Here is a 27720-nt window from a genome sequence, read left to right on the forward strand (position 1 = left end):
TAAATCTGTAAGTATGTCATTTCTTTTCAGGAGCTAAAGATCCTATCACTGCTTTAATCTGGTATGGGCCAACAGCAAAGACACTTTTTCTCATGGATTTTATCAACATGACTTTTATATTATGCATACACAATCACAATATTCAAAATAAATTATATGTGTCAGGGCCTTCTGTTTCATTTTAAATCTCATTTGTATACATTTACATGGGTGCTGAGGGTACAATTTTAGCTGTTATATACTGTGATTATTGAATGCTTTTATACTGTGATTATCAAAAGAATGGTCCAGGATTTTTGAGTTAGCAGTCTTGCAATGTAGAGGGCAGTGGGGGGAGGGGAGAGGAAGAAACAAAAAGGGCCGTTCACAAATAATTCTCTTAAAGGTCACAGGAATGGGATACTTTCTTTGTGCTTTTTTTGTCATTGTCATGGTTTTGTTTTTTAATTTTAATTTTAATTATTTATTATTTATTTGCTTTTTTTGTTTGTTTGTTTTAAACAGCTTTTGGTTTGGGACTTCTCAGAAAATTCCAGATTTTAGAAAAGTATGCAAGGAGTATTCTTCTAGAATATGATACCTAAACTTTTCTTGGAAAAAAACTAAAAATCAAAACATCCACTTGCTATTGCTGAAGATATTTTTACAACTCCGTGTACTTCTCAGTCAAAAAGTCTCATCTCCAATTTTGGTCCCCTTATCCCTTTAACACTCAGGGGGAAAAAAAGCATCTTATTATTGGAGAAAAAAACTTAGTCTGTGTGGACTGTTTTCAGACTTAGTCTGAGAAATCAGTTTTGATCAAATTACTTTCTGAACAAATGGCCTTTGACTGGGCTGGTGAATGGATAGACCATGCGCTCTGGGTTTCAGCAGCTTCTTATCTGTTTATCACTGGTACCAGGCTTGGTCTCACTTCTGTTCTCTTCCCTCCTGTCTCATTTGGCACAAGAAGGATGTCCTAGAAGAGGACACTGTGCTTCCTTTCTCTCGATCCCCCGCCCTCATTTTTCTTGAATGAGTGCCCATTTGCTTATGGCCTGTCTCTCTGGATACAAACCAAACATCCAGAATGTGAGGGTGATTCCAAGAGCAGGAATGCTGCTTCACCATTTCTCCTCTCATAGATGAGAAGTCTCTGATTCCCCACTCTTCTTACCACCAAACACACTTTGCGTGGGGAAATAAGACTGAGGAATCGCGTCTCTCCAAATGTGCTCAGAATGGCCTCTGTAAACGATTAAATGCAGAATGTGCCAGGAGCAAAACCTGTTACAAAGGGCAGAATGGGCCCTGTTTGGGGAAGGGATGGTGACATGATCTTTAAAAATATACATATTTTGGGGCGCCTGGGTGGCGCAGTCGGTTAGGCGTCCGACTTCAGCCAGGTCACGATCTCGCGGTCCGTGAGTTCGAGCCCCGCGTCAGGCTCTGGGCTGATGGCTCGGAGCCTGGAGCCTGTTTCCGATTCTGTGTCTCCCTCTCTCTGCCCCTCCCCCGTTCATGCTCTGTCTCTCTCTGTCCCAAAAATAAATAAAAAACGTTGAAAAAAAAATTAAAAAAAATATATATATATACATATTTTTTGTACTCTTGTGTAATAAGCACAAGGAACCACATGTTTCATCTTCTGTGGCTAGGGGCATTTTCCAACAGAAGAGGGGCAGTGATTTCCCTGCAATTGGATATTACATGCTAAGGGACCTGGGTCCCTGGAAGTGCTTTGGGATTCAGCGCAGGGATTTATCAGAAGCTAAAACCAAAAGAGTCACTAGGTTAGTTGGAGGGCACCTGAATTGAGCTTTATAGTTGAGCTTTTTTTTTTTTTTTCTTTTTTTTAGGAAAGGTAACTGATTTCACTGAGTCAATTCAGATCACAAAAGACCCACTTCTACTGGCAAAAGTTGCTTTGCTTTCTGACTCCACAAGAAATAGAAAAGACCAGCTGCCTGTGACCATTTCAAAACAACTGCCTCCTCAGAGGGAAGTAATAGATGCTGGAGACAGAGGAAGAGCTCTAATCTCAGGACCTGCAGAATTTCTGACCACACCATTGCCACCCTGTCTGTGCACTCTGTCTTTGTTTCCTTCCCACGCAGTGCCTTCCCACCCTTCTCAGCCTGCTCCCTGCTCCTTCACAGGCTATTTGTTATGTAGTTGCTGCCAACTTGGCTGGTGAGAAGCCAGGCCTGGAGGAAAGAGAGGGTCCTGGCATGAGCATAGACTGAAGGCCCCAACAGGGTCAACTCCTGACTCCTCCCACAATACCACTGTGCCTCCATTAAACATTGTATGGAACTAGAAGTCACTGCAGGGTCATCGGGGACCTGGTTAGCAAAAAGTGGTCCTGCTATCTATCTGGATACAGTCTCTCAGTGTGTGGAAGGGTGGCAGGAATGGAGAGGGAGGGCCACAGGGTGCTTTAGGGCCAGGTTCAAGCAGCTTACTCATGAAAACGTTCTGAAAACGTCTGGGCTCTTGTGTCCTTGGATCAAAGAAAATCCATCTTTGCTTGCCAGTGTAACAAACCTCAGACGAGGCAAATCTCACAGAGTGTGGTACCTGTGGAACAGAGATTTGGTGCCACCGAGGCTCTCTGAACAAAAGCCTGTGCAGGTCTGCTGGCAGGGTGGCATCCTGGTTCCCAGGTTGGAGAGCCTCGCAGGACCCGAGCTGGCACTGCCCAGGACTGCTCACCCTATCTCAGTATTTACCTCTTCTCCTTCCACTGTCTCAGCACCATACAGGTAGTATGGACCAGGCACTGCCTTACCTCCCAGTGCTGGCCACTGGAAACTCTGGCCTCTGTTTACAACCAGAGGAAGGTTGTAAATAGTGAGCATGTCCCTGTGGTGAAGCTTGGGCATTGACTTTCTTGCCCTGATCTCTCTCTCTCCTTAGGCTTTTGGTTGTCAGCCTGAGGAGACAGGTTATGATTCCTGTCGCTAGTGACTGGTTCATATCTAGAGCTGCAGAAGACGTAAGAGAAATTCACCACCTGGTTTCCCAGACACAACTAGGAAAGGCCTAGAAAGAAAGCTCAGGTGCTGGGGCTACAAGAGGTGGTCCTGAGGTGGCGGGGCCACCGACCATGAAGCTGAAGGATTTAAGAGCTGCAGAAAGTGACTTCCGGTTGATGGGGGCAGTGGCAGGTAACCCGGAAAGGGGTGGAGGACTTAGCTGACGCCGGCGCACTGGGAACCCGGCGCGTAAGTGGTGGGACCCACTAACCTGTGGATTCGTTTTTCGGTTCCACGTCGGGTGGCGATGAGTGGAAACTAGTCTTTGAGGACCGTTTGCTTTACCTCTGCAGGTAGCCAGCGGCATACACCTTCTCCTGGTCCTCGCGTTCGGGGCCTGGAGAATGGGGGAATTAAGGACAGCACCGTGTACTGGCCGTGGGCGCGCGTCTGCCAGCGCCCAGGAGACCTTGACCAGGCTCCGCGAGGCTAGTGCGTGGACCACAGGGATGTCTCCAGCCAGGGGGCTTTCGATGATCCCGGAAGTAACCAGAGAAAAAGTGACTCTTACTCTCTTTGAGTGGAGTTTGGAGGAGTATATAGCCCGGAGTAGTCGAGAAGGTGAAATGAGCATTTTTCCGACCGCACAGTTGCTGTGAGCAGACGCGCAGCGGGACCAACCGCGCGCGGGTTAGGCAAGGCGCGGGTCAGGCAAGGCGCGGGTCAGGGCCGGCGCAGCCCAGGAGCGCAGGGTGATGGTTCCTGCCTCTGCCAAGCTGTGGAGGAGGCGGCTTGCCGGTTTCGCGCCCCGATCACGTGCATTGTCAGTCTTCTTTCACTGTTCAGCTCCTGCAGGTGTTTTTTCTTTCTTTTTTTTTTTTTTTAATGACTCAAATACACGTTTAATCCTGTTTTATAGATTTTAAAAGTTCAGTGGCCTCCACCCTGCTTTCTTGCGAACGCCACGAGGACTCGGTTTTAAGCCCGCACTACTCCCCCCTCTCCGCCCCGCCCCCCCAAAAAAAGAACTACTTCTGATCCAGTATCCAGGAGAGTTGAAAAGAACCGAGTCTGGCTGCCAAATTCAATCCCTGCCCACAAGAGTCGGTCACTTCTGTCGTAAACACTTGGCTCTTCCTAAAGTCTTCTCCTCGGACCCCAGAGGAAGTCTAAGTGAAACTTGCCAGCCACCAGGTTTAGGTGGACTGAGGCTCAAGCAAGTGTCTTGGCTTTCCTGGGTCATCCCTAGACAAAAGTTTGATCTTCTACTGGAATCTTGCAGCTGAAGAGAGGGATGGATACAAGAACGGTTGTTTCCATGGGGGTGTAACTTGAGAAGCAGAAAGAAAAAGAAAGAAAGAAAGAAAGAAAGAAAGAAAGAAAGAAAGAAAGACAAGAGGCCAAATCTCAGTCTCCAGAAGCTCATCCGAGTGGTTTTTGGCTCCCCAGGTTTGGGGAAGAGGCTTATAGCAGTGAGTCTGGGGCAGGAGATACTCCAGCTCTTTCAGCAGACTCCTAGGGAAGAGGAGGAGGAGAAACAAGCAACTGGATTTGTTTGGAAAATCTTCACCCCTTGAAGCATGGGATAGACTGTGTGACAGGAAAAGGACCTTACTGATGGCATCCAGCGCCACTATGGGCCTTTAATTGACAGCTTGTCACAGAACCAAGGGCATCACCTTGCAGAAGGCACAGTGCTCAGGTTAGCATCCCATAATCATTCACTCAGGAAAGAGACTACTTCAGTAAAGTACACCGTTCTGAGGGACTCCACGTCTGTTCCCAATGTCTGCCTGCCCACACTAGTTAAAGCCGGAAGCATAGAGCTTGAGACTAGAACAGTGGAAAGAGAAAGGGCGTTCAGCCCCCAACAGCATCTTTCATAGTGTGTCAGTGGCATGTGTTCAAGTTATGCACACCCATTTGTGTGATATGACCTTTTTTCCCCACAGTGGCTTCACAGTATTGCACAGGTGACTTCCTGTGTCACAGCTGCCTTGATGTTAAGTATTCTAGTCATGGAATATTTCCAATCCTGAAAAATCTACACGCATTTTATAAGCTTTTCATTATCGAGATAGGAACCTTTAAATGGGTGTTCAATAATGGATAAGGCTGTATCTTCACATCAACCTTGGCTTATGTGAATTGACCTTCTAGGTCAAAATCACGGCCTTTTCATTAAAATGACCAATGAATAATGTATCAGAGTGTAGTTTAAAGCTCCAAATATGTTTTCGGACAGAAATATCCCAAGAATGCAAGTCAGGTATATTTCTCAGATAAATGACAGAAGGGGCATTGCATACATGGAAATTCTCGGTTCTCAGGTTTCCTGAAACCCAGAGCGCACATCATTAATCATTCATTGGGGTCGATCCTTCAGTCAACTGCAGCTCTGAGTAAGCCGCAGCGAGTCCTTAGCTAATCCTTCCTGCCAAGGGGATCCTGGGGTGAGAGAGGACAACTGGACAGTCAGCCACATGTGCTGGTGCCCAGACCTGCTCCTCTTGCCCTGCTGTGAGCGCGGGTGTGCATGTGCGCTCACCCTCTCGGACACAGACCGAAAACTTCCCATACGGAAAAACAAATTCGGCATAATGTTTAGCGTGACCCAGAGTTTCCAATAGAAAAGCAACTCGAATTGTGGCCTAATGGCTCAGGGCGGCTCTCTCAGTACCGAATAAGCCCGTTAAATACATTAGAGGCAACAACTGCCTTCTCCTCCAGCTGCGCCACACCAAAGGCTTCCCAAGTTGGACTGCGAATCTTGGTTTGGTTCCCCACCGCAAGCACTTCGAAGCGCTGGGATTCTCACGACCGGACTTTGTTCCGGAGGGATTCCCGGGGCCAGGATTGTGCTAGCGGGGTCTGCGGGGCAACGGGAAGGGAACCTGGAAATCGGGTCTTGGGTAGGCGAGAGTGCGTTCCGGGGACGCAGGCGTGCAGCAGAGGTGGGAGAGTCCAGGAACTCACTTCCACGTTTAAACCACCCCCCCCCCCCCTTTCGGCTGCTGCCCCCTGGAAGACTCCCATGCTCGCGCGGAGGTGAATTCCGCGCCGTTGGCTCCAGTGGGAGGGTGGCCGTGCGGCGCGTGAGAACTGCTGGGTGCGTGGCCCCGGTCTGCGCGTGCCCAGCGTCGGGGTACAGCTCCTCTCAGCCCGGCTTCTCCTCCCACTCACTCTCTCCCATCTCCTCCCTCCTCCACACCCCCCGCCCCCGGGACCGCGAAGCTCCCTCCCCGCACCGGCCAGAGAGTACACAAAGCGGCGGGTGAGGGGAAGCTTCGCAGGCGTGCACCAAGCAGTGAGATCACTGGCGTTATAAATATCCCAGTTCCTGCGCCGAGATCCATTCGAGTGGCCTCTCTCTCTCTCCCTCCCTCTCTTCCCCGAGGCTATGTCCACCCGGTGCGGCGAGGGGGGCAGCGCCAGAGGCACGCAGCCGCGCGGGGGCTACGGAGCCCAGAACCAACCCTACAAGATGCACTTAGAACCCCCGCGGCTGGAAGAATGAGCTTGTCCTTCCTCCTCCTCCTCTTCCTCAGCCACCTAATTCTCAGCGCCTGGGCTCACGGGGAGAAGCACCTCGCCCCCAAAGGGCAACCCGGACCCGCAGCCACCGGTCGGAACCCGGCGGGCTCCAGCAGCAGTAGGAGCAGCAGGGGCACGACGTTTTCCTCTTCTTCCTCCGTCTCCTCCTCCCCCTCGGCTTCTCTGGGCAACCAAGGAAGCGGCTTGGAGCAGAGCAGTTTCCAGTGGAGCCCCTCGGGGCGCCGGACCGGCAGCCTCTACTGCAGAGTGGGCATCGGTTTCCATCTGCAGATCTACCCGGATGGCAAAGTCAATGGCTCCCATGAAGCCAATATGTTAAGTAAGTTGCTCGCCCTCCTGGCAAAGCGCGTCCTAAGCGGGCGATGGGGGGATTCGGGAGGGACAGAGGCTATTCCCTGGCCCACAGGCGCACCTTCCGGAGCCCTGGCTCCTGGGACTCAGCTGTCCCTCGGAACGGCGGGGCGGGTTGGGTGGAGGTGCATCTACATGGCGCGCACACGCGCACCCCTCTTGTGGGTATGAGGAATGGCGATTCCTGAGGTGTAGGCTACCAGAGGCTGGCGCACAAGACAGGTACCTTGTTTCCAGTTTGCCCGGGTCCCAAAGAGAAGCCTCCAGCCGGTGCCTGGAGAAGAAAACAAAAATCTTTTGCTCCTTTAGTTTCTGTTTACCTTCTGCTTCTGTTCACTAGGCTAACATTTTTCATGAGGCATCAAAGTGCATCCCCTTTCCTTGCCTATAACTGAACAGTTATTTTTTAAAAGAAGAATCAGATCTCACATGCCGGTCCCCCCAACTGCCACCATAAACCCCAAAGTAAGGTACATGATACATCCATGTATCCGTCTATGTCTCTTGTATATGCATATTTGTACATTATATACATATAGAATAGGAGAGATAAGACATCCCCTGGTTGGAAGAAGACAGCGATCTGGAAAACTGGACACGTTTAGACTGGGATACGTGATAGACATTCGAATTATTAATTCCAGAGTTGGGTTTAGCAACGTTTAAGTATGTTGAGACCATGACACACCTTGTTAGGAAGCGGCCAGCCTTTGGTCCCCAAGGACGATTAAGGAAAAGTTCTTTATTTTGGAAGAAGGTCAGAGGAGGTTCAATTCCGTACAGGTGTACATCGTGTTAAGCTTTTTTTTTTTTTTTTTTTTAATCTAAGTTTTACATTCTCTTTCTGAGTTTTCTCTTTAGCTGTCTTTCCCCCCCTCTTCCTATTGCCTCTTTCCTTCCACGCCATCTGTGTTTCCAGACCTTCGCTGGCTGCCCCGCCTCTGATTCCTTTCACCGCCTCTAGGTAGCCAAGGGGAGAGATGATTTGGGGGTGTGTGCGAGACCGGGGCGATCTCTTTGAGGCTTTTCCTCGGTAGGGCCAGATCGCTCATCCAGCAGGGGTTAATCCAACAGATAGACACAGCCGGGGCCTGCGAGATAATCAGGAAGAGCGGGAACGGGGCCAGGAGATCGCGCTGCGTACGGTCACCTGGCTCCATGTGGCCGCCTGGTAGCTCCCAGGTGTACTTAGCTTGCTTCCTTTCAAACCCACAGCCCTACGGGCCATTCAGTGGGCTTCTTACTACCCGAGCAGCAGAGGAGCGCGGGAGCCCCAGCAGGGCAGGCAATCCGGGAGCCGCTTGCCAAGCAGGGCTGGAGGTGTCGCGTCCATGGGGTACCCCGCTGGCAAGCCTCCTCCGGAGGGGACAGGAGGCGGGATGTGGAAGACCTGGCGGTTCGCGCCCGCCCCTGCCCCACACCTGTCTTTTGAGCTATGCTGCTCCAGCTGGCGGTGTTACACGTGGTAGGTGTTACACGTGGTAGCCCCCTGAACCAGAGAGGGGGCTCCTCCAAGTGTGCCCCAGCGAGTCCCGGGGCCTCCCACGCGCCCCGCGGAGGAGGCTGTTTCTACGTTTCAAGGTTCATTTCACTTTTATGAAACAACTCAACCGTCTTTGGAGATAAAGGGCAAGGTCTGTTAGGGTGAAGGGGAATTTTCCAAGATTTCAGGGGCAGGGAGAGTCACGTTAATTTCAGAATTTCCCTTTGTCTCTCTCATTTCCCCCGCACCCAACTCTTGAGTCCATCAGACACCAGAGCTCATTGCCCACGTCTAGTAATCTTTCCACCTCTCTTTTTCAGGAAACCTTTTTCTGTTCTGCTCTTGTAGTTTACCCAGGAAATTAGCACCAGCAGTAGATAACTTCTGTGTTCCCAAGGGAAGACACAAAGTTAGCATGCACCACGCTGCAGGTTGGGATTGAGGCGAATAAAAGAATGTGTCTTTGGTGGGTTTTGGTGTAGTAGGGATCTCTGAAAACCAGATTCATTCCCAAGATATTTCTCTCTTCTCTTGGAAAAGACAAAGATTCTGCACCTTAGGCCTTGCCAGAGGGGAAGTTCTAGAAAAGCAGAGAAAAGAAATTGAGAACACACCAGCAAAGAATACATTCAGCTAAAGAAGGCACTGACTAATATCTTTTCTTTCCAAGGTACAATTTATTTTAAAATCCACTTTGAAAGATACTTAAAAAGAACAGGGATGTTTACAAAACAGTGCCTAAATAAAACTTCCTTAATTTAATACTTTTCCTAATTCATTCCAGGTTAGAATAGGCTTTCAGGGTTTAGTCTGTATCTTTCATATGGTTTGCCATCATTCGTCACTCATTCTTCATTCATTCATTCATTCATGCACCTATAATAGGCTACTTAATTCATCAAGCTTGATATTTTGACTGCTTTTGGGAGTTGGAGGATTTTTTAAAATTTGTTTTTGCCTTCCATAGCTGTTTCACACAGAGAAAACCATAACTTAAGTGTTTAAATCACAGCGATTTTCTGCTTTGTGATGTCTGGAGTGTCCAACACTACTAACTATGATTTTTCTACCACTGGTGGATGAGGAATTTATGAAATATGTCATGTGTAGTGGGGGAGCACGTAATTTGGAAATTTCAAATGAGTCTCTGCCCTCAATATCTGTGAAAGAGAATCAGAAGCCTGCTAATTGTTGGCTGGTCATCTACTTCTTTGAAAGCAGCACTTGACAGTTTCCTGACACATACATAAACTAAAGCATTGGTCATGGACTGTTGGTTAGAGTACACAAGGAAACAATTGTGTAAGTCTCACAAGAGACACTGAGAGCTGGACCAAAAAGGACCATAGAGGTACCTCATCATCTCATTTTACTGTCTGTGAGTTGGCAATGATAGAGAACTTACAGTTTTTTTTTTCTTTTTTTTTGTCACAGCATGCTACTTCAGAAAGAGTCAAAACTTTGCCATCAAACTGCAGTCTAAATGGTTCTTTTAAACTCAGTAATTTTCTGTAATGTTTGTCAGGACAGATAAATATATCTGTACATATACATATGTTTTACAACTATCATTTGATGTTAAAATTTCGGCAAACTATGAATGTTTTCTAGTTTCACCATCAGAAGTACACTCAGGCCATAAAGTTTGAAACACAGTTTATTTGGTTAAGGCATACCACTTAATATGTCCTTATCTTCTCTTATACAGTAGTTAGCCCAAGTTTTGGACACAGAAAAAAATAATCAAGCTCATAACATTCTTATTATGAAGAAATACTAGGGAAGAACGAAGAAAAATGGACAAGACAAGACAGATGATAAAATCCAATTATTGAATAGAAACAAAGGGTTTGCTTTAATTCATGAGCTTTCAACTTTAGTTTCAATGCTTCTGTTGACTTATGGTGGGCCATTGAAGAATAGGCAGTTAAGTAATTCTCAATTCAGGGAGCAAAAGTTGAAGGTTATGGCTGCACAAAGCCAAAGTTCACACAAAATAGGAAAATTACAATCATATATTCTGACTAAACTGAATCCTCAATTTTACTAATTTTTATTTTTTTTTATTTTATTTTTTTCAATTTTACTAATTTTTAAACATTGAAGTTCACTATCAATTTTAGTGTCCTATAGAATCAACCTTTCTATAGTCCCCCAGAATCTGTATCTACTGAATAGAAAAACTCAAATGGAAATTTTCTATTGCTGATTTAATCATCAAGGTCTGCTACACTGGGCATTTTAAGACTCAGATTTGATAATGATACCCAGACATCTGTGTCTTTGTGAACACAAGTAGAGAAACTTCCATTTTAAATGATTTTTCTTTGAGGATTTTCAAATGGGCTTCTGAATATGGGATATCTATGTCATTCTAGTATGTTATTTACTAAGAAATGAGAAAAGTGAGAAATCTGCGTAATTTTATCAACCATCATTAATAGAGTCCTGTTGTATTAAAAACTCTGGAGGGGACTAAGGTAAAAATGTAGACATATATTTTCTTCTTGAAATACATTTACTTTGTAATATATGTCCATGCTTGCAAGTAAGTGGATTAAACAATGTGTGTATAAATTCTTGTCTCCTTCAATCTAGATGTCAACCCCCAAATTACACCAAGAGAAAAATGGTTCCTTCTGTTCAGCACTGCTTTTTTTTTTTTTTGATCTTCTTACATGTGAACTCCCTAGGAAAGATAACACATTGTCTCTAGCACCTTAATGTGAAATAATTATACTGATCCTCTCTCCTTGCCCCACTTCCTAAGTAGGAGAGGACCAGAATTGCAGGAGTAAAACCTGTGTCCGTACGAATGCTCATATGTGTCTGTATGTATGTGCAGGTGTCCTGAGAAAGGAAAGAGAGGTAGTGACAAGGTCAAAGAAAACAATGCAATTTAGCAAACATGTATTGGCTATCTATGGTCTGTGAGATACACTTAGCCTTCCAGAATTTTGCTTTAGGGATACCATCCTGGTATCCATAATGTGAATTGTAAATTCCGATAAAATTTATTGTTATTGAATCCTAGTAAAAGTCAGGAAATTAATGGGGCGCCTGGGTGGCGCAGTCGGTTAGGCGTCCGACTTCAGCCAGGTCACGATCTCACGGTCCGTGAGTTCGAGCCCCGCGTCAGGCTCTGGGCTGATGGCTCGGAGCCTGGAGCCTGTTTCCGATTCTGTGTCTCCCTCTCTCTCTGCCCCTCCCCCGTTCATGCTCTGTCTCTCTCTGTCCCAAAAATAAAAATTAAAAAAAAAAAAAAAAAGTCAGGAAATTACTGAAATTGAGAAAAATTTAGTTTTAGAGAAATGTTTTCTGGGATTTCTATATGTGTGATTTAATGCATATGGGTTTAAAATATTTAGGACTCTTTAGTGAGTTACTGAGATTTGGCATAGTAAAATCAATAATTGTGTGATCTCTTGGAGGTGGGGTCAGGAAGCTGAATTGTAGGGCTTGTAGAATCTGCTCCAACATTCTAGTAAAAAAGACATTGTGAAATTACTGTTGAAATTACTTTGGAAATTATGATCTTAATAGCATTCCCAATATTACATCATAATTATGTTAAGATTTAGAAGATCATCCCAAAGTTGCCTTATGTGTTATTTTATCTGATCTCATCTTTTATCTTTCCTGCATTCTTTATAATTTTAAATAGAATAATATATGTGAAGGTATATTTTTAGGCTTTCAATTAAATATAACTTTAAAAAAATTATAAAATCCATTCATTCTCAGACAAATGTCATTTTTATAGTAGAACTTGCAAGAAAAGAAACCATGCAGTATATAATAAAATAAGAACATTTTACATATATTATCTTATCTCTCCCATCTAATTTATCACAATGGAAAGTTTACACAACATATACACACAGAATGTACAGTGTGTTAGGAAACAAGTTAAATGACTCAAAATAGGTTTTTCTAAAAATAGAATATGTTATGGTCAGAAGTTGTAGCTCACATAGACAAAGCATTATTGCTCCCATTAAACAAGTATTTCTAGAGACTTTGTCTTGATCTTTCAAATATTAACCTATAAATATATGTATCCAATAAGAATTTTATCTTTTATGCTGTGGTGTATTTTGTCACTAACACGCAGGTTTGCATTTACAAAGTCAAATACTTTTCTGTAGAATGGAATAAAAACGCTCTAACAATGTAGAACCATGAGTAAATTGGGGGAAAACATACAACCGACTCTCCTTTTCCACCAATCCCATATTGTCTCTTTTGTTTCTATTGTTCCACACTTAGACAACTTATCAGGTTTCCATTTCTTGCTTTTTAACACATGTTTACACAGCATTCACAACCATAACCCCCATCTTCCAAATATCTAAAATCATCAATGCTGCTTTTAATATCATTCTGTAATTGTATATATATAACTTTGTATCATGTTCTATTTATGCTTTATTAATTATATTATTACAGTATATTGCATTGTACATTGTATCTAACTTTACAAAGCATTATGTGTGCTTTGTCACTATTTGATAAAATGGCAATGCTTCAAAATCTTTGGGTGCGCATCACAAATAATTTATATGGCAACATCTATTGAAAAGAACATTTTGAAAACATTTTGAAGAAAATTTATGAGATGACAGTTTCTTTCGGAATTTCTTCCTAAAAGCAAAACTAGTTCCTTCCTAATAGTTTTTGTTTTGTTTTGTTTTTAAGAAACATCTACTAATAAAAGTGGTAGTGGCAGTTTTCTTGAGATGTGCTTTATTTACTCTGGACTAAATACTCTTCTAACAGAAACAATAGTTCTTCTGCTACCCTTTTCCCCCATGAACTTTCTAATCAAGTGCTTTTAAGAAGTCAAGTTGAATAAATAAATAAGCAGCAGTATTTGCTATATTTATAAGGATAAGCTCACATTGTGCAAAAAAGTACCCAATGAATGTATTCATATATATGTATTTATATATCTTATATATATGGTTACTCTCAATACTACCTTTTTAATAAATGAAATAATTTTATATGTACTTCCAATACTGCAGGGGAGGTTGCTATTTTAAGGAAATCTCGTGAATTTATCTGTTCAGCAGAATACTGCTAAGATATCCTAATTAGTATATATGTTCAGAATATAATAGATTGAAAGATTGAGATTTTCTTCCCTTCTCCTTTCCATCCTTTTTTCTTTCCTTCCTTTCTTCCTAGGACAGGTCTCTTTTTAGCTATAGTGAACTATATTATTTTGTCCCCCCCCCCCAATTTTTTGCAATTTGATTAGGCAATTAACAAAAAGCACTACCATTTTCTCATGTTCATATAACATTATGTATGAGTTTACGATAAATAGGCAGGAATTCCAGTTATATACAGACTATAAATTTCATCTTCTTAAAATACTCTATAAACTGTGGTATGTGATTCTCTTGACATAGTGGATGTGGACTTTCTTTCTTTTTTTAAAAAAATTTTTTTAACGTTTATTTATTTTTTTTGAGACAGAGAGAGACAGAGCATGAATGGGGGAGGGTCAGAGAGAGAGGGAGACACAGAATCCAAAACAGGCTCCGAGCTGTTGGCACAGAGCCTGACGCAGGGCTCGAACTCACGGACCGCGAGATCATGACCTGAGCCGGAGTCGGACGCTCAACTGACTGAGCCACCCAGGCGCCCCTGGACTTTCAAATTATTATAGGAGACAGAGGGATGTTGACTTGATAATGCTAACTATGAAATACTAAATATAAACAATAATGTAATAAAATACCTTATTAATTTTTTTTGCCAGAAAAGCCATTTAAAATACAAGATGTCTCAAACCATAATGCATTAAACACTCATTGAGCCAATAATCCCAAATTATTTATAATGCTTTCAACAACTTTTTATGTGTAGTCTTTAAATGAACTACTCACTGAATGATTGAATATGGTATATATTGATTTGTACTTATATAGTTATTACAATTTGAGAAGAGAGATTTAGTTCATGTAAGTATTATTTGTCTCTGGCTTTCAAGTTTCTATTAGTATTGGGTCCAAACTTTATGAGCTTCAATATTAAAAGCGTTATATTATCTCTGATAGAAAACAATGGATGGGAATTCTTTTGAAAAACATTTAAAGAAATTTCCGATTCCTTTACAACTTGAGAAGATTATTTCTATTGTTGAACATTGTTTACTAAAAATGACTTATTATTTGTAAGGGAAAAAAGAATTATTAATGAACCAGGACTAAATTTTTGAATATTAAAATTTGTTATTTTAAATGAACACTTGAGTGCTAGGCTTTTCTTTTTTAACATAAGGAATGTTATGGAAAATAAGGATGTTAAATACTGGGTTTTTTTTTAATCAAAACTATAAAGAATGAAAAGAATCTGTGTAGAAATTTAATTCTTCACAATGGTATATAGAGGAGTCTGTGTTTTATTTTGGGATTTCTGTCATCCTAGGTATTTTGGAAATATTTGCTGTGTCTCAGGGGATTGTAGGAATACGAGGAGTTTTCAGCAACAAATTTTTAGCGATGTCAAAAAAAGGAAAACTCCATGCAAGTGTAAGTAGAACCACTTTATGTTTGTTCAAGGTGTTATGGAGATTTCACATTTGTAGAATGGAATGAAGTGATTTTCCACATTGGTAGAGGGACAATTTGCTCAGAGGACTTCATGCGTGTGTGTGTGTTTTAATTATATGTACATTTAACCAAGGTGATTGTACATGTTGTTACAAGTAACCATTTTTATATTTTATTTACTGGAAAAGATAATATACAGTCCACAAAAATTTTTAAGGATGAATGTATTTGAAAATAGCACTCTCAAATTGATTGCCATTTTTCATTTATTGAAATTGGCCCAACTGAGGAGAAATATCATGGAAATAATATAGAACATTTAAAATGTACCTGTTTATGGTGGCTGTGTGTGCATTTTTAGTAGATTAGGTTCTTATTCAATTTTACAAGCTATTCATGATGTCACAAATTAGGTCAAAGTAATATAACCTATTTTCACATCAGTAAGTATGGAGAGAAACCAATAATGAGAAGATTTTTGTTTCTTGGAGAAATTTAATTTATTCATTTGAGGAACTCTCATTTTGTATTTTTGTTGCATTAAATAGAATACTTCTCAAAATTATGAAGACTAATTTTGTACTCAAAAATTTCTACAAGCCACATATATGTGTTGTAACTGATTTACAAATTAAAGATTTCTATGTTTTTTTTCCAAAAATGCTGATTACTTGGGAAGCATCAAAACTTTTTAAAGATAACAAATATGTTTAACTTAGTTTTTCTACTCACAGGTTTGGTTTACTTGTATTAGGTCCATATGCACAGCACTTAAAGGTGACTTATGCTCTTTCTGTAGTTTTGTCATATTAGGTCATTTGTACAAAGTAGTTATTATTTAGCGTTAGTCCTCCACTTCTTATTTTCTTTAATTCCTACTGAATGAATTGGAGAAATATCACTTTTCTAGTGTTTGAAGTATGTAGGAACTTTTAGCTAGGAGTGTAATCCATTGAAACTTACTATTTATGATTTTTTGCCTATAGAACTTTAAAACGTCAGTGAGAATTTCACTTGGTTCAATTTGTAAGAATTTCAGTTTTCTTTTTTCTAGCATCCCAAGGTGATTTTTTAATACCTCTTGGAGGGGATAGCAGAATTCAAGCTATTTGTGTAGTTATTTGTGGATTAAATGAGATAATACATTTAAAGCTTTTAAAACAGTATTTGGTACACTGTAAGTGCTCAAGAAATACTATCTGTTATATGGTAAACTAAATATAATAGATTCTAAAACTCAGTTGGTTGAGATAAATGGAAAACCTTTGCTAATCTCTTTAATCACCCATTGCAAGAATTATAAAAAGGTTTACCTACTTCATTTTCTGAGGTGGTTATTGTATTCTAGCAAGCTCTACTATAGTTTTCATCAAGTAATCACTCTTTGATTATTTATCTTAAGAGGCAAACTTCTGCATCACTGTGGAAAAGTAGGACATGCCATTTTATTTTTAAAAATTGATTTTAAAAAATCCGCATGCAGAATAGAAAACAATGACCAAACGCATCTGAACACAATCCTTTCCCCCAGTCTACTTTAAGATTGTAAAAAATTGAAACACTTTTGGAATCTAAGCATCATAATAAAGTGTGGTGCATGTAAAGAAACTTTCTCTTATTGCTTTGTTTTGGGTAAGCACCTTCATTTTTTAATTGTTCTGACTTATGCCCTAGTACATGCAAAAAATAGACCAAACTTGGGCCAGCTTCAGGGTAATTGCCACAGAACTCGAAGCATCACAAATGGATGCCAATTAGAAAGGTCACACTGAGAGGTGAGGATACATGATTCCTCTGTCAAATGCAAGAAACAAATTTCCAGAAATTTGACCCAAATGTCTAAGGCTGGCTGGCTGAAATAATGCAGATAATGCAAAAACAGCATCTGTTATTCTTTCTCATCTTGGCAGGCTAAAGTTATTTCATGGAATAATGACTTTTAAACAGTACAAAGCAAGTCTTGCTCTTGTCACTCACTGACGCTCTTTGATATTAAAGTCATTCTAATGACTTTGAGCTGAATTGTAGATAAAAAAATTAAGCCCTATGATTATGTGGATTCTTCTTAAACCTATTGTCCAAGCCTGCTTTCTCTTATCTGAGCTTTTATTAGCACTTTTTCTCTAGATGGAAACCTAATTAAATTATAACGTGATTTATTTTTAAGGAAGTTGAATTTGGAAATAGTATTAATCCTAGCAATTATCAGTTTTATGCCCAGATGGTTTCTTCCTGTTTTCTTCTAGTTAAACACGTTGAAAAATTACTCTTGTAACTTTAGATATAATCATTTGATTTAGTCTTGATTTTCACAAAATTGCATGGTCACTAAAAACGCTAAAAACCTTTATATTTTTAGGATTAAATGTATAATTTGTGAGTTGCTTTAAATTAGTAACTGTGCAGAGGCATTTAAAGCCTACCTTTATAATCATTTTTCTATATATATGTGTATATTTACATCATATTGTACATCTTAAACTTACACAATGTTACATGTCAATTATACCTCAATAAAACTGGAAAAAATTTTAAGTTAATAGAGTACTTTTAAGGTTTTATATATAAAATAAATATGAACCAAAAATATGAAGCATTCATATAATTCTGGGGGAAGTAATTTCCATACTGTATTAAGAAATATTCATGGATAATTATAGATTCTCAGCTTAGTTTTTATAGTAACAATTAGAATATTAAAAATTAGTTGCTGGGCACAGACAACGCATTTGCATAGTACTTTAAAAGTTCTTTCACTCACATTATCTCATTACATGATTAGGTGAGGAAAGAGTCTTAGAGATGTTAAATAATTAAGTTAAGTTAACACAGTTAACAAGTGATTGAACCAGAACCATCCTTTTAACATCCTGTTTCTCTGCAAATGCTATAATGCTTTGTAGGTAAAATTTAGTTGAGAGAAGATACTAAATTTTGTTTGGAACCAATTACATTGTTTTCACCTATTATTTTATAGGAATTAACACTCGCACAGTTTAGTGATATTTTTATACTATATGTCAAAGAATAAATATTGTGGCACATCCTTACAATATTTTGTTCGTGCGTCGCCTCCCCATCTCATGCAAGCTCTGTTCGGACTCTTTTTTTTCCCATCTATTTCTGTGTCTTTAGCTTCTGTGTCTGCCACAGAACCTATCACAGAGTTTTGCACACATTGGTGGTTCAATGTGATGATGCGCCACATAGGAAACGGCTCTCAAAGTGAACTTTCAAAGCAGAAGAGAGCTATATTTTGCTCACTGAAAAATTTCATATATAAAATGCTTCATTATCAGCAGACGCAAAGATGGCAAACCAAAGTATGAGCCCAGAATGGGTACACTTAGGCAATATTTGTACTGATTTTTTGTGTGTGTGCTAAGTTTGTTAATTCAGCGTGCATGGCTTCCTGACTCATTCAACCTACGCATGTCGCAATCTATATGCAGCTCTCCTTAAAATCTTTACTAGTATACTTCAAATACACAGTGCAGCCAGATTCCTACCATGCAGGTTTTTTCAGCATTCTTTACAAGGGTGAAGATGTATGGTCTTCTCCTTCTTTAAGATGTGTTGGGAATCTTCGAGAGTGGGAGTAGGTGACTGCTTCCCAAAGAGCCATGAGGGTGAGTCAGAGCCTTCACTGAGACCTCCACTGTCCTTTTGAACTCATTCCAGGCTGAGGTACCTTGTGGAAATGAGCGCCCTTCTCTTTCTGTCTCTGTCTCTGACTGCTCGTCTGTTCCTGTTCCCTCCTCACTCTGTTCCTGCTCTCTCCTCAGGTTTGTTATCTCTATGGAAATCCCCATAGAGCACCTTTCTGGATTTATATGAGGTGGGTGCGGATGTAGGAGTGAGAGACCTTAAGTGTGGTGCTTACAAGCATAGTTAGATTGTGTCATTCTAGTTAAATTAAAATTAGTCATTTTACTTAATCTTTCGCTTCTGTGGTTTTATGAATTGTAAGAGGACAAAGACTAAAATCATGATCTATTGTGATAGTTGAGCAGTTTAAATGAGATAATACATATAAAATACTTAGAATAGTGCCTGGGAAGTATTCAGCATTTAATTTAGAAAAGATCTTCCTTAATTTGCTCTCAGGCAGCTGTTTGATGATCCTGTCTCCTCTCTTAGAAGATGACTTTCTGATTTGGGGGTCAGGCAGCTGTGACCCTTCAGATATTTAGACCAGCCCCAAATCCTGTTTATCACTGACCTTTTTTTTTTCCCTTAAGGTCCACTTTTAGGCACTTTTTGTGCCTACAAGAGCCCCTTATCTCCAGAGTTTCCTTTTTTGCAAGAAACCTAATTTGAAAGCAAAATTCCCAGGCTCAAGGTCTTAAAGAGGCAAGGATTTCTTAATGATCATAATCTCATAACATTTTTAGACCCCTGTTGCATCTTGTTCTTTTCCTAAAGAAAATGTAAATCTTGGAAAAGATGGTTGTAATGTATTTTTTTTTTTTTTTGCCTTTTCGTAAAGCACGAATGATAGCACATTACCTATTGGGGAAGAAACATTTTAGCTTATTTTAAAGATCCAGAGAGAAGCATGTGGTAGAATTATTTTTGTTTCTCAGGGTTTTAGGGGATCATGTTTGGAAGGAAAGCTAATTGCAGAGTTTACGAAACAGGCATGGAATGTGTGCTTGATCAGCCCTAAGCAAGGACTAGAACGTCTTCCTTTCCTGGTTTCGGAGGGTGCCAGCTGGCTTGCCCGGGATGGGAGTCTGGACTGGACTTCCTGTGCTGGGGGCAGTGTGAGCAGGAGTCAGCAGCCTCGAGAGCTGGGCATGTTTACTGAAAGGGGAAATGGACGCTTGAGCAATAGTTACCATCATTATCATAAAAAAATAACCTATTAAGCACTCCACTCTCCCAGTCAAGACCATGAGCTCTTTAAAGGCATTTGAATAGAAACTTCTCTTGCCCTCTAAAGGCTTTCAATTTACGTAGTAAAACTGAATGTCCAGTTATTCAGTCTCAAAACTGGGGTCAGGGTGCTGCCTTTACAGTAAATGCCGGTTTTCCCGTAATTTCACACTATGTTGATCGAGCTAGAGAGCCTTTTTTGTTGCGAAAATCTGGGTGCCATGAATTAACTTGCAGCTTCATTTCAGCCTGCAGCGAGAAAGGGTGTTCTATTTCTCCAATGGTTGGGGGAATGGCTTTGTTTTTTATCAGCATTTTTGTCAGTATCGGCAACTTCAAGACAAGTAGGACTATACAGAAATCTAGGAGATGTCCTTGAGTCTGTATAGAGTGAAAGAGCTGGAATCTAAGAACCAGAAGATGGGAGATTTAAGTCACAGGTGCTGACCCTGGCATTTGGTAAACATGGGGCTTTAGATGAATCTTTGTCTTTATTTCTCTGACTGGAGAATTAGACAATAGCATCCTACTAGTCATGAGATTATTGTGAAGGTGAACTAATAGATGCAAAACCCCTGGTGCATACAGTAGCCCTCAATAGCCCCTCTTTTTGAGCTGTTAAAAGCATCAGAGGGAAAACTCTTACTTCACCTGCATCAAATCACACGGGGTGCTGGTTAATGATGCAATTCCAGGGTCTCACCTTAGATTTACTGAAGACATAACCTCTGGAGATAGGGCCTGGGGAATTTGCATTTTGAACTGGCTCCCCAACTAATTTTAAGTCAGTTCATAAAGTTTGGAGGGGAACAAATCCTGTGGTTGTGATTCTTCATTACATTACTTCAGGCTGGTTTATTGTGAAATCCAACTTGTGTATTCCCTCAGTCACTCAGGATGAAGAACTGAGATATATAATGGAAAGATGTCCAGTGCCAAGCAGGAAATAGGCCATGCCCTGGAGATAGCATAGTATGGTTGCAACTGACCTATACAAAGCCTATGTAGTAAAGAGTAAAAGGCAGCCCTTTGGGTGCATGTCGCCCGGCACTGGGCTGTTCCGCTTGGAAGCGATGGGAGCAGGGGCTGCCTTTCAGCCTTTAATCACCACCAAAGGTGGGTTCCTTCGTTCAGGGAGCTTTAAGCACAACCACACAAAACAGCCTTGGCTAAGGGCACCTGGCCGGGCAGCCCCGTAGGTGGGAGTAGGGACAGGAACCAAGAAGCACTAAAAGGAGGTAGGGAGCCAGAAGCAGGGATGCATGCAGTCAGGAAACTTTGCTTACAGTACAATTTGGCTTATAATTGTTTTTATTGCAGTCTATAATAATATTTTAATTATTTAATAATATTGCAGCCCACAATGACATTTTAATTATTTGTATTTGGTTAATTGTTTTCTTCATAAGGTTTTTCAAAAGAGGGAGGCAAATCAAAGAAAACGAAGTGAAATAAAGAAGTAAACTTGATTAGTACTCCCACAAACTCCAAGGATTATACTCACGTTGGTGCAAATTCACTCCTCTCTCCATACCTCTTTCATATGTTACGTATTTACTTGTGTTGTTGCACGTAGTGAGAATTGGTACTTGTTTGCATAGACTCAACTCATTCACTGCAGGATCCTCACTCATCATACAACACGATATGTACTAAGGAACAAAACTATGTTGAGAGGTTTCAGAAAGCTTTTTGAAAAATATTGTTTCAGAAAGAATTTTTTGTTTGGCTTACTTGACGCTCAGATTTCAACAACGCAGAATTAGTCTTTTTTAAAATATCCCGGTTAACCAAAATTTTACCTTCTTTGAACTGAATTTGACCTTTCTTCTAAACATCCATTGTGTGTTCTCACCGTGTGAAGAGGTGAGTAGAAACAAGGCACGGCACCCTTCTAATCCAAAATTCATGTTTTCCTTAACTGCACTCTTTCCCTTACTCTGAGTTATTAGGCTATCCAAGCAAAAATAGTTAAATTTGTTTAAGGTTTATTTGTTTTGTCCATTAGGACTATATTAAATTACATAAGAATTAGCTGGCTTGAACATTTCATTTTAATTTTGCAGTTTTGATTTGTTGAATGTAACTTGTTTTTACACTTGCAAGATCAAGGAGAAATTAAGGAGAGGGGTGACTGAGTGTTGGGTAAGCATCAGACTCTTGATTTCGGCTCAGGTCGTGATCTCAGGGTCATGGGATCAAGCCCCACCTCAGGCTCTCAGCACAGAGCCTGCTTGGGATTCTCTCTCTCTCCCTCTCTCTCCCCCTCCCGTGCTCACACTCGCACATGTGTGTTTGCATGTGTGCATGTTCTCTCTCAAATAAATAAACATCAAAAGAAAATTAAGGAGCAAAACATATAATGTAGCTCAACAAGGAACATGGACAGGACCATGTCTGTATTGTTTCTCATCATAAAAGTGGCAACTAGCACAGTGCCTGGCCTGTGATACATAGTCAAAAAGATCTGTGGAATAGACTGGTAAAAAATGAATTTGAAACCAAGATACTGGTTCTTTATGTTCGGTGTTGTGGCTGATGGTGCTAGCACGACGAGGCAACGGGGATCCCGCTTTCAATAGCTTCTTTGAAATTTCATTCACCTCTCTATCTCACACCTCAACTATAGAAAAAGTCTTTATGTCAATGTCACTCTTTCTAGGGAAACAATGTAGTTCTATTGTTTTAAAAGTATATAGTTTGCCAGGGGCACATGGGTGGCTCAGTCAGTTAAGCGACCGACTTCTGTTCAGGTCATGATATCACGGCTTGTGGGTTCAAGCCCCTCATCTGACTCTGTACTGATAGCTCAGCACCTGGAGTCTTCTTTGGATTCTGTGTCTCCCTCTCTCTCTCTGCCCTTCCCCCACACACCCTCTGTCTCTCTCTCTCTCACCCTCTCTCTCTCTCTCAAAAATAAATAAACATTAAAAAAATTTTTAAAGTATGTATTTTGCCAAAGGACTTCTGATAATTCAAAGGGGATTTAAAAAGTTAAAAGTAGCCTGGAAGATTTATTATACAAAACTGTGTAATGGTAAACATCTATATATTCAAACACCTGTAGCTAAGAACTATATTGCTTAGTGACTCTTTGCTATAAAACTGGTTCACGCATGATATTAGAAGCTGAAATTCATTGTTTAGGGTCACCGTCTTGTCTGAATGAACAAGGCCAGGAATAGTGGCAGGAACAGTCAATCCCCTCAAGAAGAAACCAGATCTCTTGGTGAAAAAAATTTGCTGAAATCTTTGTTTCAAATGGTGCTGTTTCATCACAGCTGGAAGAATTTTTCAGACAAAACATTAATTTAGAAGTCAATTAAGAAATCCAAAACAGTCTGACCGCCTTTACTCCTATTCTAATGCGGGATTTTGGAAAGGCTGTGGGGCTGCACGTGGTGTGTGGGTCCTTAGGTTCTGAACATCTCTGCCCTGGGTGACAGTTAAGTAGCTCTTGAAAATCTAGAGCCCAAATAGCCTTCCTTTGTGTTAAGAAAGAACTTATGGACATGAATATTAAGGAGGAAAAGAGAATGGTTTTAGATGAAATAATTTTAGCAGGTGGAGTCGGTGAGCTTTCACTCATCTGAAGATTCTAAGATGGAATTGCTATAGGTTTAATTCACCGTGGGGTGTGTGTGTGTGTGTGTGTGTGTGTGTGTTTGTGCCAGTAAAGAAAAGGTTAAATAATGCAGTACACTTTAAAAAACCTGACAAAATTGGATAAAGTGGTCACTGCTATTTCTATTTCAGAAAATAGACTTTTGCAAAATAGGACTAGAAGTCAGGTTTGGGTATAATGTATTATATGTCTTTAAAAATGTTTTTCAAATACATGTGAAGAAAAAAATGAGGCAGGGTAAATATACCTGCTACTCTGTTTGATTAACCCCCCTATACCTTTCTAAAATGCTTATCCTTTTATGTAGCAGAAAACATTACAAATGGCTATGGCATTTATTTTAAATAAAACTTTGGGATTATCTAATGAAATGAGAAAGCATTTAAGTCTTTTTAAGAGCTAAGTAACTGTAATAAAATCTACATTTGACTTGTGAGAAAGTCTTTTTAATAAAAAGAAAAATAGGACAGTGATGTCAGCATAGCTCCCTTGGCCTAGACATAGGCTGGTAGGGTATGACAAGATGACAGGAATACCATAAGCGATAGTTCTTTAAAACATCTGTTTCCAGAAGCTAGAGATCAAATCCAGGGAATCACCAGTAGACTTGTGGAGATTCTAGATATATAGCTTCATAGTTCTCAAAGAGCTTTATTGATTGAACTCTACTTGAATGTAAGGAACTTGGGTTAACCGTCGTATGTAACATAAATGCTCTGTTGGAAGTGCTCTGAAATCGGTTGTCTTCCAATATTGTCTCTACTTTGCACAAGTCAAAATATTCATATGACCGTCAACAGTAGATCTAGGTAGATTCCCTTCCACTGTTCTGACTTTCAGATAACAGCGTTGTGATCTGTATTGCAGAGGAAAGCTTGGCATTATTAGAAGAAGTAAGAAAAAAATAACTTTTAATTCTAGTATAGTATCTCTTGGTCTGATATGGAAAGTGTATCATATATATATATTTAGTGTTTTTCTATATAGACATCAGTGTATTTGGTATTTGCAAGCCGAGGAATTCTATACAGTGGTGCTCCCTGAAATTGTGAAACCCAATGATCTAGGACAGGAATTCTTATCCTTTGAGAGTTATGGCCTCTTTTGGGTTTGATGAAAGCTACCAATATTTTTCCTAGAAAAATATTCTGGTATTCACAATAACCCTGTGGATAAGACTTGTGGATAAGGAGCCTGACACTAAGACATTGATTGGCAGAATTGGTATCTGATCACAGATCTGTCTGCACGCTTATGCTCTACACCCCCAGACCATCTTCTTTTAATTCCTTAACAGAATCTTCTGTTAAAACTTAACTTTTTAACTAGAAATTTCAAAGTAATTTAAAGACAGTAACAGAATTGAAATATATTAAGAGTTCCTATTTTTTAAATATACATTGATATTATTTCACTATGTACACAGTAAGCAGAAGTCATCAGCATTCCAACCAGAGCAAACTAAGCATTTTCAGAGCTTTTACTGGCCTACTTTGTCAGCCTTATCTCTTGTTCCTTCTACCATGAATCCTACATGGAAGTCATACTAAATTACTTACTACCTATAGTAAGTGTCATGTTGACCTGTGAACACACTGTTCCTGCTCCCTGAGAATCATTTCTCATGTCACCTTGCTAATATCTTGTACTTGAAGACTCAGCTCAGATGTCACCTTTTCTAGGAAAACTTCCTTGCCCTCTGCCAGCCGCCTCCATCCTCTTAGATTCCCTTCCGCTATGCTGTCATTGTTCCCTCTGCATATCGCTGTCCTCATTCCCTGTATCAAGCTGTGCCATGACGGATGTCTACTTGTCTGCTTTTGCCACTATTCTGGGAACATTTCAAGGGCAGACATTATGTGTGTGTGTGTGTGTGTGTGTGTGTGTGTGTGTGTCTATGTCTGTGTCTGTGGAGGGGAAGAGAGAGAAAGAGAGAGAGAGAGAGAGAGAGAGAGATCTGGATGAAGTATTGCTAGTGACTCCAAAAGTAATTTTTTCTTCTTGGCATCAAATATTCTCTCCTGTATCACTGTGTGAAGATATATTTTTTCCTAAAGAATTCTAACACATGCAATATTAATAGGGCCATATGCTACCCCTCTCTCAGCACCATGAATCACACTGATAACATTGAAAAATGTATTCTTATTTCAAAGGAATAATATGACCCCATTTCTCAAAACATGCATTCATGTTTTATCAGACAATTGTTCCTTAGTAATTCAGTTCTATTTATTTTCTTGATGGCTTAAGAGGGGAAAAATATTAAAATATTAGAAGTTATTTTTTTACTGAAAATCTCAAAGTAATTTAAAAACCATAACAGAATTTCAACATATTAAGGGTTCCTATTATCATTTTTAGATACATTGATGTTATTTCACTAAGTACACAGTAAACAGAAATCAACATTACAAAGATGAATAAAGTAGGAAGATAGAAATGAAAATAGTAATTTAAAGCAACTTTTTAAAAGAAGCCAATATGTCTTCGGGCACCTGGGTGGCTCAGTCAGTTAAGCATTTGTCTGAGTCTTGATTTCAGCTCAGGTCATGATCTCACAGTTTCCTGAGTTCAAGCCCCATGTTGGGCTCTGCGCTGACAGTGCTGAGCCTGCTTGAGATTCTCCCTCTTTCTCTGCCCCTCCTCCACTCACATTCTCTCTGTCTCTCTCAAACTAAATAAAAAAAAAAAAACTTAAAAAAAAAGAGGCCAATATGTCTTTACAAGAGAGAATGGAGGAGGAAACTTTCCGTCAGTGGAAATTTTGGTTTTCCTTTACAGTATAAGACCTCATTTTATTACATGCTGAAAATATTACTATTTACAAGTTTTTCTTCTTTCCCCCCACCAGGCCAAATTTACAGATGACTGCAAGTTCAGGGAGCGATTCCAAGAAAACAGCTATAATACCTATGCCTCAGCAATACACAGAACTGAGCCAGCAGGCAGGGAATGGTATGTGGCCCTCAACAAGAGAGGGAAAGCTAAGCGAGGCTGCAGCCCGCGGGTTAAACCCCAGCACATCTCTACCCACTTTCTGCCAAGATTCAAGCAGCTGGAGCAGCCAGAACTTTCTTTCACGGTCACTGTTCCTGAGAAGAAAAAGCCACCCAGTCCTGTCAAGCCAAAGGTTCCCCTTTCTGCACCTCGGAAAAGTCCCAACACCGTGAAGTACAGACTCAAATTTCGCTTTGGATAATATTCCTCTTGGCCTTGTGAGAAACCATGCCTTTGCCTCAGGAGTTTCCACGAGTGTCTTTATGGCTCTGAAGAAAAACGTTCGGATACACCTGCAGCTACACTCCACCGTAGTGAAGTCCAGTCACTTGTTTCAGCACGACTGAAAGAAAACTGTTTTCTGATAGGAACTGAACTGGAATTCTTTGTCCAACATAGGGAGCACACCGCTTCAGTCAGGACGACATAAAGCCTTTTGCTTTATGCTTCGTGCATACTCTGTATTTTGAGAAAGTTAAACAGCGTGGACTATGTATTTTTCTGACTTTTACAGAACAACCTGAAAGAACATACATGATACATTTTTATTTTTGGTTTCCAAAGAATATTTTGATGCAGATAAAATATTTTATTAACTTTCGTTTTTTGTTTTTTGTTGTTTTTTTTAAAAAAAGTACCTCTGCATTGAGCATATTTTCTTACTTTTATTTTAATTAATATGACATAACCATTTGAATGCAGTTTATGAATATAAATGTGTTTATAGCCCATTTGTAACATGTGGATTTTTTCATTTTTCTTATTCATCGCACTTTCATTTTTTATTTTTATTTTTTACCATACCTCAGATAATGTAAGTTTAGTCCATCATCTTACAATGCTTAAATTCTCTTCAACAGCACCAAAAGCTCAGCTTAGATTTGTGTGTGTGTGTGTGTGTGTGTGTGTGTGTGTGTGTGTTTGCGTGTAAATTCATGACAGTATGTGGAATTCTACCCCTTTGGTGGCTGGGCTATAATGGCTTAGGAGTAAGGAGAGAATTAAGGATTTTTTTTGATGGTATTATACACTGGAGGTAAGGAAAAGGATTTGAGGCACAACTACACTGAGTCTGCAGCATTTACTGGGATCTGATTCTGTCTTGCCTTCATTTCTCCTTTTATTTATTCCCCTGCCCTCATTCTTGAACAGCTGGAGGAATACATTTTATTCTGTCCATCAAGCACACACTATGAAACCAGAGTGCTTAAAAATACCTCTTCTATGACCCTCTGCTATTCCCACTGTATAGATCCATGGGGAGCAACCCACTTAGCAGAAAAACATGGAAAATCGAAGAAGATG

The 27720-nt window shown here is 40.4% G+C and overlaps 1 protein-coding gene across 1 annotated transcript; it reads left to right on the plus strand.

Annotated features, from left to right (window-relative positions):
• The first annotated feature begins 6237 nt into the window (after positions 1-6237).
• Positions 6238-27098, plus strand: FGF5 (fibroblast growth factor 5). The gene is made up of 3 exons (XM_049630711.1): positions 6238-6834; positions 14788-14891; positions 26270-27098. Exons 1-3 carry the CDS (start codon positions 6474-6476, stop codon positions 26615-26617), a joined length of 813 nt encoding a protein of 270 aa, XP_049486668.1. The 5' UTR covers positions 6238-6473; the 3' UTR covers positions 26618-27098.
• Positions 27099-27720: the final 622 nt, after the last annotated feature.

This window comes from Panthera uncia, chromosome B1 (genome assembly GCF_023721935.1).
Source record: "Panthera uncia isolate 11264 chromosome B1, Puncia_PCG_1.0, whole genome shotgun sequence".
NCBI lineage: Eukaryota > Metazoa > Chordata > Mammalia > Carnivora > Felidae > Panthera > Panthera uncia.

Coding starts and splice junctions, on each gene's coding strand:
- FGF5 (XM_049630711.1), top strand. CDS start 6,474: ATGAGCTTGTCCTTCCTCCTCCTCCTCTTCCTCAGCCACCTAATTCTC. Junction 6,835..14,787: donor CCATGAAGCCAATATGTTAA/GTAAGTTGCTCG, acceptor CTGTCATCCTAG/GTATTTTGGAAATATTTGCT. Junction 14,892..26,269: donor AAGGAAAACTCCATGCAAGT/GTAAGTAGAACC, acceptor TCCCCCCACCAG/GCCAAATTTACAGATGACTG.